General features: G+C 27.2%; 3 protein-coding genes across 5 annotated transcripts; 2 read left to right on the plus strand and 1 right to left on the minus strand.

Annotated features, from left to right (window-relative positions):
- The first annotated feature begins 299 nt into the window (after nt 1-299).
- On the plus strand, nt 300-4,974 carry LOC129607301 (conserved oligomeric Golgi complex subunit 2). The gene is made up of 4 exons (XM_055518202.1): nt 300-436; nt 491-2,163; nt 2,228-2,547; nt 4,835-4,974. Exons 1-3 carry the CDS (start codon nt 374-376, stop codon nt 2,505-2,507), a joined length of 2,016 nt encoding a protein of 671 aa, XP_055374177.1. The 5' UTR covers nt 300-373; the 3' UTR covers nt 2,508-2,547; nt 4,835-4,974.
- On the minus strand, nt 2,927-6,709 carry LOC129607302 (5-aminolevulinate synthase, erythroid-specific, mitochondrial). Of its 2 annotated transcripts, none has more exons than XM_055518205.1 (3): nt 6,578-6,709; nt 3,759-5,021; nt 2,927-3,650 (listed from the first exon to the last, which is right to left on the minus strand). In XM_055518205.1, exons 2-3 carry the CDS (start codon nt 5,004-5,006, stop codon nt 3,339-3,341), a joined length of 1,560 nt encoding a protein of 519 aa, XP_055374180.1. In that variant the 5' UTR covers nt 5,007-5,021; nt 6,578-6,709; the 3' UTR covers nt 2,927-3,338. The 2 variants fall into 2 exon arrangements, with proteins under 2 accessions (XP_055374180.1, XP_055374178.1); XM_055518203.1 differs by lacking the exon at nt 6,578-6,709 and adding an exon at nt 5,084-5,220.
- A 1,251-nt stretch (nt 6,710-7,960) lies between these two features.
- LOC129607182 (uncharacterized) lies at nt 7,961-14,420 on the plus strand. Of its 2 annotated transcripts, XR_008696799.1 has the most exons (12): nt 7,961-8,097; nt 8,523-9,156; nt 9,215-9,987; nt 10,042-10,684; nt 10,751-11,447; nt 11,504-11,656; nt 11,714-12,099; nt 12,156-12,369; nt 12,420-12,611; nt 12,678-13,040; nt 13,108-13,306; nt 13,866-14,420. XR_008696799.1 is itself a non-coding variant. In XM_055517962.1 (11 exons), the coding sequence occupies exons 1-11, from the start codon at nt 8,067-8,069 to the stop codon at nt 13,234-13,236; spliced, it is 4,215 nt and encodes a 1,404-aa protein (XP_055373937.1). In that variant the 5' UTR covers nt 7,961-8,066; the 3' UTR covers nt 13,237-13,802. The 2 variants fall into 2 exon arrangements, 1 of the variants encoding a protein (XP_055373937.1); XM_055517962.1 differs by lacking the exon at nt 13,866-14,420 and having other exon boundaries at nt 13,108-13,802.
- Nucleotides 14,421-15,586: the final 1,166 nt, after the last annotated feature.

Consider the following 15,586-nt stretch of genomic DNA (forward strand, 5'->3'; position numbering starts at 1 on the left):
TTACGAAATATTTTGTGTGCAGTTAAAAATTAGAAAAAAATTCCATTCAAATGCAGGAAATAAATTAACAACCCAATTCATATAATATAGAAATTAGAAGATTAATTATTATCAGAAACTTATAAAACGAACAGTTGGCTTAACATAGTTTTACAATATGTTATTTTTGACATAATAATAGTCAATGAAGAGTGAAACAAATTAAAAATAATATGGTAAGACCGCGTTTTTACAAGTTTTGACAATGACATAATTATTGTTATTGTTTTTAAAAAGTAGAGGACGTGTAAGTAATAAGTGGAAGATTTATTTCTTCGTAAATTTAATACAAAATTTTAATTTAGAAATTTAAGAACTACTTTGCGCAATAAAAATGGATTTTGCCGAAGAATTTAAAAACATAAATGTTGTTTTTAACCCCAATGAATTTATGAAGGTAATTTTTCGCAGCAACAATATTAAAATATTAATTTTGCAATTTGATTTGCAGGAATCATTTTCTGTCGATTGTTTTTTGTCAACAATTAAATGTTGTGAGCTGGAAAAAGTCAGAGAAGACTTAGGTTTGCTTCTGCAATTGCTAAAACGATCCATGATTAAATTAATAAATGCTGACTATCAAGACTTCATACTTCTTTCTACAAATTTAAAAGATCTTAAAACAACAGTTAAAAATTTAGAGGTACCATTTTTTTTACTGAAAACGAAAATTGATAATATGAAGAATATTATGAAACAACATATTGAATTTATTGAAAAACTTATTAGCGAGAGGTGTATGTTGAAAATTCTTCGTAAAAAATTATTTTCATTGCAAAACTTAAAAAATTACACAAACTACTTTAAAGAAATTAATGAAATCGATAGATTTAGCCGGTTCCTTCATTTAATGTATTTAAGTAAACATAAAATCAATGATTTTGATGATTGGGAACATAATAAGGAGATTGCACTAGTTAACAATTCAGTCAAAGAAAAATTGGAGAGTCGTTTTTATGATTGCGTTAAACAAAATCAACAACAAGATTTATATAAAATTTTATTAACATGCTCCGTTATTGATAACATTTCGTTAGTAGAAAATGTTTTTAGAAAAAAGATTGTTAAACAATTTGTTGAAGAAGAAGTTTCTTCATTAATTGAAAATAAAATATCGAAACAATCTTTGTCAAATTTTTATAAAAATGTGTTGGATTTTATTCCTATACACATGAAAAATTTACTTTTTCTTACAATTTACAACAAAAGGATTGAAGAAACTGATTTTCTAATAAATAGTTTGTGGACTGAAATTGAAGAGCAACTTCGAGACAATTTACCATTAATTTTTTCACCTGGTAACCCAGAACTTTTCATTTCTAGGCTGGAATCAACAGAAATATTTCTAAACAAATTTGAAAAATTATTTGGCAATAAGGAGTGTGTCATTAAATTTAGATCAAATCAAAATACAAAAAATTTCTTGCAGTGTTGGAATTTAACTGTTTATTTTCAAATTCGATTTCAAGAAATTTTGTATGATTTAGAAGCGGTTGCTGAAACTAGTCAAACAGATTATGAAAATAATACTGGTGCAAGTGAATTTAAATTAACTTTTACGGAAAAAGCAAATAAAGCCATAAATAAATGTTGGTCAAATGGAATCTATAATAAAAAGTTATTCACTAAATTTTTAAAATTATCTCTGCAAATATTATCTAGAGTAAATATATGGGCACGCAACATATTGGATTCCAATAAATCGAAAAATTTTCCTATCGATTTGATTGTATTAATTTATGGAGACATTAGTTTAATAACTGAAAAAATCCCAATATATACCCAAGTATCTAAAAGTAAGTTGCCTAAAGAGATATCTAACTCTGCCTACTTGTGTGAAAGTTGCTTTGAGCATTCAACAACAATGTTTAAAAATCTCAAGAATCTAATAGAAGAAAAAGTGGCTGCATTTTTAATAAATCAGAGTAGCGTTCATTTGAAATTCGTTGCTGACTTAACCAGAATGTACCGAAAAACTAATCGCGATGTACCAAATGATAAAAGTATTTACGTACACAATATGACCAAACCATTTGAATCCTTCAAACAGAAATATTCAAAATCATTTACTGACAAAAAATTAAAAGAAATTTTCAAGACTTGTTTTCAAGAAATTACCAAAGAGTAAGTGTTACCGAAATTCAAGTATAGTAAATTACTACATTTCTCTTTTATTTATTTTTTTTAGTTATTTTAATTGTGTAAGTGATATATTATTGTCTATTAAAAGAACAGAGGAATCGTTGAAGAGATTAAAAAATATTCGATCGAAAACGATGAATAGTACTGACTCAGTTCAAGAAACAACTTTTGTTGGAGATGATGATAAAATCCGAATTCAATTAAGAATAGATGTTCTATATTGGGTAGCTAGTATACAAAAAGCTATAGGGAAAGAAGATGTCCCCAATCTTCAAGAGTTTATTGCGTTAGTTGAGATACCCTCACTTGTAACTGCGAACATTTAAATATACAAAAGTCTGCAATTCATTTGATAACGATATAGAGGTAAGTATTTAAACTAATTTTAAGTTCTTTTTGGAAAATAAATTCAATTTATGATTTTGACAACAATGCAATTAATTGTAACAATTGCAGTATGTAATAGTTGTAAATACATATGTCAGCAAATTAAAAAAATTAAATCGCACTTAAAAATTAAATTGAATATTATTGAAAAATTTATTTAAACGTTGAATTGATTTAGTTTTTTGAAAATTAGTATGCCAACATTGTCTTTGTTTTTGAAAAATATTAACGCTAAAACATGAAAGCTAAAACATAAAATAAAATAATTATCAATATTTATTGAAAAGTTTTCATTGAAACTTAGGAATGTAAAGCTTGCGGAGGCTTGAAAAAATAAAAAAGTAAACTGTGATCTGAGGGATTTAAAAAAATTTTTTTATCATTTGACTGTTTTTATTAACATACAAAAAAAATTTTAACATGACGCCTTGGAACTTCAACTATTTTTCACATATATAAAGCACAACCATATATTATTTAACTAAATAACCGAAACAATTAAAAAATTAACATGCTTCAAAGGATTTAACTTGTTCAATTTTTTGCCCGATTTTGAAAGTAGTTCCAAAATTTTAAGAACAACTTTTTTACAACAACAATAAAAAAAAAGAAACAAAAAATATAATATAAAGGTGAATATTTAAAACAAATTTATAAGTTAAAAAATTTAATTTTAATTCAAAAGATTCATATATTTCCTTCACCAACGTAGTACTGTTTTTGCACCTAACCCACAATAAAATATAACAAAAATGAATTTACTCCAAAATTTATGCTACCGCAATCATTGTTGGGCAATTAGGTATCCTACAATTAATACTGGATGAGAAGTCATCTTGTCTGCAAAAGGCGCATTGTCCCGGATTTTCTGGATAATGTAATGGTAAACAAACTTCCTCCCATGTTTTCCTCAAATCTTTCACTAATTGATTTATCATGCTGTGAGTATGGAATGGCGTTGGAGCCAATCGCAGTTTTTCTTCTCCTCTTGGTACAGTTGGATAATTGATAGCTTGTACATAATGCCCATATTTACTTAGTAGTAAGTCTGATAATTTTGTGCATTTTTCAGGATTGCCGATCTAAATAAAAAAAAATATATGTACATATGTACGTAAATTTGAAATATAAAAAAGGGTACACTTTTGAAATAAATTATAGGAAAAATTTGTTTAGAAACGTATGCATACTTTTATTGGAATTATGTGGCTTAAAGTTGGTTCAACTGGGAAACCTTCTCTTTGTAGTAATGATCTCAAATAGTTCACATTGTTTTGATGACGTGATCGTAATTCTTTGCCTTCATCTGAAGAAAGAATTTCAATAGCTTGATATGCTCCTCGTAAAACCGTTGGCGGTAAAGAGGTTGTGAATATAAATCCAGCGGCATATGATCTTATCATGTCCACCAATGACGTACTTCCCGCAATATATCCTCCAATATTTCCGAACGCTTTACCTAATGTACCAGAGATAATATCCATATTATGCAACTGGTTGTCCCTTTCCCCCACTCCGGCTCCATTTTGCCCATAAAGTCCAACGGCGTGAACTTCATCAATAAATGTTATGGCACCAAATTCATGTGCCACTTCACAAAGTTGTTTTAGTGGACATATACTGCCAGACATAGAATGTACGGTTTCGAAAGCAACAATTTTTGGAATATTTTTGTCAACTTTTTCTAATAAAAATCTCAAGTGATTTGGGTCGTTGTGCTTAAAAATATGTTTAGGAGCTTGACTATTTCTTATTCCCATTATCATTGATGCATGATTGCCCTCATCAGAAAATATGTGACAATTAGGAAGTAATCTAGCTAGTGTATATAATGTAGAATCATTTGCAACGAAACAAGAAGTAAATAACAACGCTGCTTCTTTTTTGTGCAATTTAGCCAAACGTTTCTCCAGCAATTCATGATAAAGAGAATTTCCCGATATGTTTCGAGTTCCCCCAGCACCCGCACCATGATTTTCTAAGGCGTCTCTAACAGCAGCTTTAACCTTTGGATGACAAGACATTCCTAAATAATCATTAGAGCACCACACAGTTATTGGTTTTTCACCAGATGTGTATTCCAAAGCCTTTGGAAAACTTCCTTCTCCCGCTAACCTATTAACCTTTTTAAATATTCTGTAAGAATGATCCTCCTTTTTTTTCATTATTTGCTCTTTAAAGAATTTTTCGTATTTGAATGAGTTTTTTTCTTCATTTTTTGAAATCATTTTTTTTTGAACAGATTCTTCAACACTTTCCTTTACAGAATCCTTTTCTTCAATTGGATGATGTTGCTGTAGTGAGCTAAATTGATTTGTAAGCGTTGAGCCTAGTTTTAAACTCATGACCGGACAATGTGAAGCATAATTTTGTATTAAAAGAGGGGCATAATTCCGCAAATATGAAGCACCCAAAGAATTCAAAAATGGACAGGACATATTTTTATTTAGTACCTAAAATAAAATAATTGTAAAGATATAAAGCTATTTTTAAAATATTGAAATGTGAAACCTACAAATAATTTATGTAATTTATTTATCATTTTTGTGAAAAGTTATTACAATATTTTCTGAATTTATTAAAAAGGTTAATATATTTAACTTTTTATGTATTTCAATGCTCTATTTAAAATATTTGAATACAAAATTTAATAGAATACAGCTATTATGTACTAAGATATTTTTGTAGATATTTTCATGTATTTTATTAACCACTTTCCCACTTATAAATGCTATTTAAAAATTAAAAATATTTTTTTCTGTTTAAATTAAAAATTGGACAAAATATTTCATATCGAACTTAATACTTGAAGAAATGGTGTACTATCTTTGTAATTTCTATTTCCAAACTAAGTAGTACGAAAGTTTCATTTCTAGTTGAACCTAAGTAAACATTTAATCTTTTAAGTTAAAATTTTTCAATTAGTAGGGTCATTTTCATGCAAATATTATATACATATATATAGATATAGATAGTATGCATGTAGTTATTTTTCGAAATATACGTAATTATACTGACTATGTGTAGACAGTACACTGTGTTTGTAATTATCGTTTGAATTAAAGTACATACTTATTCCAAAACTTTAAATAGTGTTTGTAATCAATCACCTTTTCGGTCAATATTAATGTACAAATATGTATAAGTATATATGTGTGTAGATATGTATATATTTGCTTTGCAAATGCATAGTTTAGATCAACTGGTTTAGATATGTAGCTTAGTTACATTTTAAGCATTTAAATTTGCAGAAATTTTTTTTATTTTTTTACTTCTTTGGAATACTTCCTACATACTTATGCACATATTTATAGTTCATAATATACTTGACTTATTTTCGTTTTCGACACAAAAAAAAGGATAACAACTTTAAGTTTTTCTAATAAATTATCTAATAAGTTTTAAGCAAAATTATATTTTTTGATTCATATACACACGTATGTACATAAAAACCTTCCTACCTAAATATATACAAAGTAAGGTAGATACATTAATTTTATTTGCCAGTGTTTCTTGTAATTATTGGCACGCAATTTTAATAGTTTTTCAATAATTATAATTATTGTCATTTTGTTGCACGACAATAGGTATTTCTAATGTTATTTTACTGTTTGCCCAACTGAACTTTCAAAAACTTACTAGGTAAAAGCACACAAGAGTAATAAAACAGTAATAACTAGTAAATTTATTCGTATATACATATATACACACTTTTGTATATAAAATGTGCACCTACGTATTTAGTTTTTACATGAATAATAAGGAATAATTGAAAAGCACTTGAATTCCATGGTAGTAACAGAAAAGAGAAAATTCTAATTAATGTAAAGTGGGAAATTCATTGCTTTCCTAACAGGTAGGTACATATATGCATACCTACAAATATGAAAATTTTTCTTACTGCACTGCAACTGGATAATTTTTTTTTGTTGATAACTTAACTTTCTATTATACTAAACACTTACTCTAATCAATTTCTATTAAACTTTAAAATAAAGTATTTTTTTACCTTCTTGTCTCTTGCAAAAAAAATTTATGGAATGATAAAATCAGGTGACGTAACTGTCTTGTAATTATTTAGTAAATTAATACCAAACCAATTTCTAATTTTTTTTATTGTATAATGATTGACAGTTATTAGTTAAACGAATGTTGCCAAACTATTTCAGTTTAATTATTTGTCTTCAGTATTCTATTCAAGTTTTGTGCTGCAAATAATGTATCAACAGTGATATGCACCGGCAATATAATCGATTCAAAACAATGATATCATAATAACAAAGAAGTGAAAATACAATTTTTTCAATTGATCATACCAAAATATCGATATTACTCAAAATTTAACAACATAATTATTATAGAGGAATACATTTGATGAAAAGCGGATTTTATAATTTGGGTGCATAAAAATTAAAAAATTCCACTTTTATTAAATCTTTTATACCTTTTATTATAATGTTTTTGGGACGAGCAATAAATTATAAATGTTTGATATTGATATAAAAGTTGTCGTATAGCACAGCTAATATTGCTCAAATAGCTTGAAAAATATAATATGTATGAATACTGACTGTTGCATATGAAAAATATATTCTTACATATTTATGACAAATCAAGATATTAAACAAAAAATTTGATTAAATAGATTGGTTGAATTAACATTCCACTGTTACGTTCCCTTTGAGTGGAATTTATTGTAAAGCAAATTTATTTGAATTTATACCATAGGCAAGTGACTATGTAAAGAGCTTAAATGTTAGTGCCATCATTTACTGATAGTCGAAAATGTGTAACATTTGTTTGGAACGTGTTTTTTTTTTTGGAAAATTGTGCTAATTTGTTCTTACTCTCCTGGCAAATTTTTTGTTATCAAACTTAAAATTATTTTAAGCAGGATTTTCAAATATGTATATATTTAATATTTTTGGATTTAGAACAAATATTTGATAGATTGGTGATTGTATTTAACGTTAGAAAGTTCAGATGTAGAATTCGTTTTCTGTTTTGTGATCAGAGCATTGCTCACATTTTAAGCTACGTGTTCGAAATTTTTTTTCAGAATTGCTAGAGTTCTTGTACAATTTAGACGAAAATGACAATAATAAGAAATTAGTTTTCAGCGGTAAAAATAAATTATTTAATTATAATCACTATATTAGAATAAAAAAGTATTGAACTTGTTAATCAAAAAAAAAACTTATTTGAAAAAGGCTTCACATATTTTTTCCACGTACGAGTATATAATTTTTATTTTTCACTACCAAAAATGCAACAAAACCTTATTTTTCGGCGATTAAGGGCTTTTGTTTTTGTTATGTGAATTGTGAATATGAAATAAGAAGGACAAAACACATGGGGCAATACTGTAAATTATAAGTGTCAAAGCCAAGGAGTAAAAAAGAAAGACATGTATCGGAATAAGATACTCCCAAAATATTTAATTTTAAAATAAATAATTTACTTAAAAATTAAAATTTGATAAGTATTCAATTACAAAAATGGAAACAGATTTTTCGAAAAGTTCACAAGGTGGGTATTCAAAATTATAGACAAGGAAAAAATGAAAAACAATTAGGTATTTACATAAAGGAAATATTTCTGAGGGCACTTCTGTCTATTTATTGATTTTTCGAAGTAAGGTTTTTTTTTATTTTTCCTTAATTGTGATTTAAAGCAATAAAAGTTTTTATTAAAAAAATTGTGTTACAATAAAAAGGAGCTTAAAGAAAATGTTGGATTACTAATTTAATAACGTAAATTAATAAAAGAATTTTAAAAATTGCAGCATGAATCATTTTTAAAATTTCATTGTTTTTTGCTTAGGACAATTCAAAAAAAATATACATATTATGCATATAATTATAAATTATATGTACACCATATAGAATATATATAAAAAAACTTGAAAATCGTAATATTTACAAAAAAATCGTATTATTTGTTTAATATTTTAGAAATTATGAACAAAAATTCTGAAAACTATGCTCAAATAAATTTTTCTCAAGTTTGTAACAACTTAAAAGAAAATATTGTTGATAAAAATGGGACTGTGTTAATTTCAACAAATGCTGATAACTATAAAGAAGCTGCAAGTGATGTAACGAATAGTAATATAAACGAAAATAACTATAGTATTCTAGAGGATGCAAGTGATTCTGGAGTAAACTGTCTTGATTCAGAATCAAGCGAAATATTTGTTGGATCATTTAGTTCCCAAAACGAATTTGAATTAGACAATAACCCATTTTGCAATAAAATCGATAATCATATCTCGAATAAAAAGACACCAAATAAAGCAGATCTCGATATACTAGCTAAAGAACAACCTTTAAATGAAAATAAGAAGGGTGAAAACGAAATTGGGAAAAATGAAGAATTGGCAAGGATAAACAATGCAGCAAATAACAATATTAATACTGACACAGGAAATATAAAATATCGCAACAAAACTAAGAATTCGACAAAAGCACCAAAGAAACGTGTTTCGTTTCATGAAGATATTTTAAAAAATACTCGGACAGATAACATTCATATTGAACATGGATTCATTACGTACAAAAATTCAAGAAAAATAGATGTCCCTGGAAGGTAATTTTTCTAAAAGTGATATAGTATTTTATATTTATATAATATATATTTGTTTTAGACACTCATGGTGCTTTAATGTTGATTCAAATAGAAGTAGTTGCGACGAGGAATTAACTTGTAGATGCAGTGGCTGTGAAAAGCAAATAAGATCGTTAGCTTATAGAAATGCTTGCTCTGATGTTTTAGATTACGGAAATGCTAATGTTTATGAAAGTTTAGAGAGTTTTGGATTGGAGCTTACTGACTCTAATACTTTGGATAAGGAAGATACTATATTTCATTCTAATTCCAATCCAAATCTTCCTTCAACCGTCGATTTGGCTAATATAAAACATTCGAGTGATTCTAAAAAGCCACATGAATATCCTAAATCAAGCTCTTGTGATTGTATTGGGTTCTGCACAACAAACAGTTATTTTATCAGTAAATATTGCTACTTTTCTGAACCAAGTATTGAAGATCCGCTACAAAAACCAGCATATTCAAAACAAAAGAAATCAAAATATAGCTGTTTAAAAAAGTCTTCCCAAAGAAGTGCTTTTCCCGTTGACGAAAATGATGTTATAAAAAAAATGCAGCGATTCAATGTTCATGAACTTAAGATTCTCGATAAAAGCAAAATGATATTGGGCACTTTTAAAAATATGTTTTCCACTGATTTACCCGAACGTGGAATACCAGAAGGATTGGAAAATGTGCATTCAGTTTGTGAATATGCGCGAGAGTCTGAAACAGTAGATCGCAAACCTTCGGGAAATTCTGCGGCAACTCGTTTGAAAAAATTAAGTAAAAGTTTGGACGGAGATAAGCATAATAATGGCAATATGACAGGTTCAAAGCAAGTAATATATCACATAAAAATAGACTAAAAATACTTTATTTCAGGATGTCAAAATAAATTCATTCATAATGTTGATGAGCAATTAAGAAAAAAGAAAATTACTCAAGATCCTATAGTAACTGACGACAACTTAACTTGTCAATCAATCGAAAAAGTAGATGCCTGTATTTTGGAGAATTTTGTAAATGAAAAAGAAAATATAAATATTGCTGTAAAAGAAGAATCTGCGCAAAAATGTGCTAAGCAAAATTATCGCAACAAATATATAATAAATTGCGTAAGTACGGTCTTTGAGCATACAGGAATTCCTGTAACGGACGAAGTAAAAATAGACAAATCGCCGAAGACTACAACTACAGTTGAAGCAGACAAAAAATTTATGGATATGAAACCTTTATCAAATGTGTTTGCAAATATTTTTAAATCCATAAAAGAATCTGTTGTCTCACCTGCACCAATACAGAAGCAAAACAAGTCACCGCAAATTTCAATAATGACTGATGCAACTCATAATGAAGTAAATAAAAAGATTTTGAAAGAAAATTCAGAATTATCTGAAAATAATTCTGTAATTGATCTAGTTCCCAAAGATAATACTTTAAAAACCATTATAAAAAATGATGATCTCAATTCGTTTATTATAAATAAGAAATGTTTGAGTAATTCTTTGCTCCAAAATGTGAATAGGTATTTTTATAATTGCTTATCCTTTAAATATCGATCAATAATTTGACATTATTTATATTATTTTAGCGACAATTATAAACTAGTTGAAGATAGCGAATCTACACCTACAAAAGTTAAATTGGGTATTAAGAAGAAAAGTAACTTACACTTCAATGATAAAAACGCTATGATGAATCCTGACTTGTTTGACTGTTTTCGACATGACTTAGAGAACTTAAATCCAATTTTTTTTAATGGAGAAAATGACAATTTACTAAAAGTGAATCAAAAAAATATAAATGGAGGTTGTATGGATGTTGTCACACCATATTACTTGAACAAAATCAAAAAAATGGCTCATCCAACTATACCAAATTCGGTTAATGTATCTATAAATGGATTATTAAAAGCTTCGCAATCAGCTTTGATAAATCGGTTTTTGCATGATGTTTCGAAAAACAAAATCATTGAAACTTCAATTCGAAATAATATGATTTTCGCGAGAAAAATGAGACAATATTCAACTTTTGGAGAAAGTTTATACATAAAAGGGATTAAAACTTTGAACTATGATTTGATTGAGGACTTGAATGCGAAAATAGAATCGGAGATGTCCTGCAGCAATTTTAATTTTGATGATTTAGTTATTACTAATAAAAATGATGTTTCTAAGCGATTATTTGATATCTCTCGGTTTCAATTGGGAATTGGCGAGGTTCCTGCAGAAATATTTGATGGTAGTTGCCAACACTTATTAAACGATAAAAATGAAAGTATAATGAAGGTTGGTGTATTATTAATGCAATTTTGATAAATTTAAAATATTTTAAAAAATTACAGGTCTTTAAATTATATGCTGGATATAGCAAGGAAGGATTCATGACCCCTGTGCTGGTATTTTTAACCGACAAGGCTTTGTATGTTAGAGATTTGGTTGAAAATCGTCTTTGTAATAAATACATACTTAAGTATTCAGAATTGGACGTTATTTTGGTAACAGTATTTACTTTCTTTAGTTAGATTTATAGAAAAATAATATAAAATTCACAGATAGGACCGTATGGAAATACAGTTCTATTAAGTAATGTATCACGAGATATGCAAAAGGTTTTACTGGCAGGTGGTCCACATACAGCTGACGAGTTTGTGGCAAATTTGGAGCTGTGTATTCGTCGTGGAGGTTTCTTCCTTCCAGCGGTTGGTCAGCTGAACTTAGAAAACTTTAATTCTTTACAGAGTTTCGTACGGCAGAATCTATTTCTTTCTTCTTCTGATAGTTGGGTATACTATGCAGTTATTAACAGCTCTACTGAGGCGATAGTTTCCAAGGAGCAATTTTCCGCACCAAGCATAAAAGGTTTTTTGATGTACAGACATATTCAAGAAAACTCTTTGAGTAAAAAAGAAAATTGGGATATTGGTTTTTTCCTTTTAAAGTAAAGCAAGAATTTTCAAGTGTTTCCAATTAAAATAACATATGTATATTATTTAGGGGGGGTTCTTTATATATGTTTAGTGATATTGATCAACAAATACCAAAATGGCTAATAGAGTTATCGGAATGCCAAGGTTTCCGGCGGTCTGAAAATGCTGATAGACCTCATTGTTTTGAGTTAATTTTACAAAAAGGACTGTTGAAATTGGCTGCACCGGATGAACATGCTGTTTTCGAATGGCTTCAAGCTTTTAACAAAGTCGAGAAGGGGGTAATTATAGATAAAAATTCAAAGAAATTTTATAAACACAATATTTTTAGTTTTCCGATATGCACAAAAAACAGAAAATTTTGGGTTGTACTTTGATTATGACAACAAACCACTTAGTTACTTTACGCGAAAACTTTACATCTCCATTAGGCTTCAAATCGTTGAAATTAGAAGACCAAGACCAAAAATTATTTAACAATGTTGTTATGGGAAAATTCAAACCAAATGCAACCAATACGGAGGTATTTATATATACATTTCCACAGCAAATATAAATTTGATTGTAATTTGATTCTAATAAATTGAAGGTCAATGAGAAACCAATTGTTTCTGAAACTTCGAATTCTTCAAAAGATTCAATTTCAAATGTATCTATAAAAGAGTCAAATGTGATAGCATTGAAAGAGGCAAAATCTAACAATTCTTTTGAATCGGAAAATATGAATAATTTTTATGCAGAAAATACTGGTATTGAGATATTAACTTGCGCTTTCATAAAAGAAATAACGGGTGTGCGTATTCCATTAAAATTTGAAAGTTGGTGGTGCATTTTAGAATTTTCTTGTCAAGAAGCTGGCGAAACATTAAATGATCTGGTAATTTTTTTTTCAAGTAGCTCAGAAATGCAACGTTTTCTAAGAGTTTTAGAGCGGTTATGGTTGGCTAAAAATGTAATATTTGTTCAATTCATTTAACTAAAACTTAATTTAACGAAAATTAAATTGTAATTCGTTTCAGATGGATTTGTTTCCATTAACGATATTAGATGAGGAAGATGTCATATCACAACAGTGCACAAATGTATTTATTAATATAAGTAGGTCATGGATTCCGTTACTAAATGCTGCTCTTTCGTACCCTGCATAAATAATCACAAGAAATTTAATTTACAGTAGTGTGCCTCGCAAAACTTAAAGTTTTCGAATGGAATATTTATGTATGTGTATGCTTAAAAATGTAACATTTAATCATTGCTTATTTACATAGTTGAAATTTATTGTCAAGCCAAATGTATTCTTTCATAACCTGAAAATTCAAACTTTTTAATATTAAATACATAACTGCATTAATCGTAAACTTCTAAATCGTGATATTATCAGTTAAAAAGCTAACCTTGAGTAAAAATTCTCTGAATATTTTGGAGAAGGCGGGCACTCCGATATTTAAATTTATAATAACTTTCAATACAAATAATAATTATTAAAATTTATATAATGAAACATAAAATAAGAAGCAAACTATATATTAATAAAATGCATAATATTATTACAAACACATTATATAAGCATATTTAATAATAATTTTTACGCTATTTGAAATCAAAAGCTATTAAAATCAAAACTCTGTTAGGATGATTTCTAATGCTATTCTTTAAGTATTCGTAACCATTCGTTTTTATTTTCTTTTTTCGATTATTTATTTTTAAGATATGAGTATTTTTTTGACAATAAGTTCAGAAACATACAAAGTATAATAAAATTTCTTCTGAATTTTAGATTTAAGGATATCAAATGTTACCTATGTATTTCGATTTGATCTTGTGCAAGAATTTGTTTCGAATTTTGGATTTTTTAAAAGAAACAATTATGTTAATGGTTTTTTAAGGCTTAGCTGTTAATGCCATATTAAACAAAATTTCGGATCAATAATTGATAATTTTCTATGTATGTATGTACGTAAATTAACTTTCGGAATGTTTTGAATAAAGAAACTTCATAAATAATAACCAATCTATAATTATATAAATGTATAAATGTGCACTAATTTATTGAGTAAATTATGTTGTTTTACATTAAAGCCCAAATTAAAATATTGTTTAGATTTTAGTTTAATAGTGCAATAAATGATTATTAGTTGAAAATTAAAAAATTATAGCAAAACAAACTGAAACAATTTTTTCATATTAAATAACAGATATTTTTTTATAAGGATAATTCTCATATTAATACAATTTTTTTTTATTTTTTAATTAAATTTATTGTTATTTACAAGAAATTAAACAGGCGCTCTGTTGGTGCCGAAATAGCTATAAACTATATGAATAAACTTAATAAATATAAAAAAACACTTTGTCTTTAATTTTTTAAAATTATAAAAAAAAGTCACAATCATACATATACGAGCTCGGAGATCATTTTTTATTTAGGAGCAAAACAATATAAATATAAAAATGTTACCTCTACACCCTCTATACCTTACTGATTCTGAAAATATTTTAAATTACTTCAGAAAATAAAAATTTATTTTCTTATCATATTATATAAGTTTCGTACCTAACAACCATTAATATCTATGAAAGCCCCAAACTTAAATTATAAAAGAAATTTACTATTAATAATCTATCAGTATTTAAATAATCTATTAAAAAATTTCGGTATTCAGTGTATAGTTTGAAGAAGTGTACGGTTAACGAAATTCACATGATGTGATTTCTATGGCTAAATGGTATTTTTGTGTAAAGTGACCTGTAGACGGAAGGGTATTTTTGTAGGAAGTGATCAGTGGGCGCAAGGGTATTTTTATGGGAAGTGACCAAACCTGAACGGGGAAAAACAAACGGTATTGACCGTCAACTTAAAAAACTTTGTACTTAGATTTCACTTTAGAATTTTTTTATTAGGCATCAAAATTTTACAAAAATTACTATAAGGGTGGTAATGTTCACCTTTTTAGAGCTTTTTAGAGCTAAAATGTGTGATTCATAAATTGTTTATTTTCTTTGTTCTGTTATACTTATTTAAGAACTAATTTCTCTCTATTATTATCTAGGTACGTATATTGTATAATACGTACATGCATTATATTGGTATTTTTGACATTTTTAATTATCCAACTATTTCAATTTATTTTTTTGTCATCATTTTTCTTGTAAAATTATGGTCACTCTAGTTTATATCAATTTTTATTGTAATTGCCATAGAGATTCTATCACAGTTAGAAATATTAAATTTACAGTCGCATTCCCAAAAAATTTGTTTTGATTTCTTTTTTGAGTTAGAGTTAAAATAGGAAATTAAAATATTTGATAAAAGTTTTTTGTGATTTTGCTTGCAGTTTACAGTAAACGTAAATATAGAATAGATTAGAATAGATTAATAAATTAAAGTTTTTAAAAATTTTATAGAATGTATTATTAATATTTTTAGTTAAAAATATTACGTATTAAATATAATACGTATAATTGTACTGTTTCTTCAAGCTTTGTTTTTGAAATTTT

The sequence above is a fragment of the Condylostylus longicornis genome, unplaced genomic scaffold, assembly GCF_029603195.1.
Source record: "Condylostylus longicornis isolate FDR11 unplaced genomic scaffold, ASM2960319v2 ptg000027l, whole genome shotgun sequence".
Lineage (NCBI taxonomy): Eukaryota > Metazoa > Arthropoda > Insecta > Diptera > Dolichopodidae > Condylostylus > Condylostylus longicornis.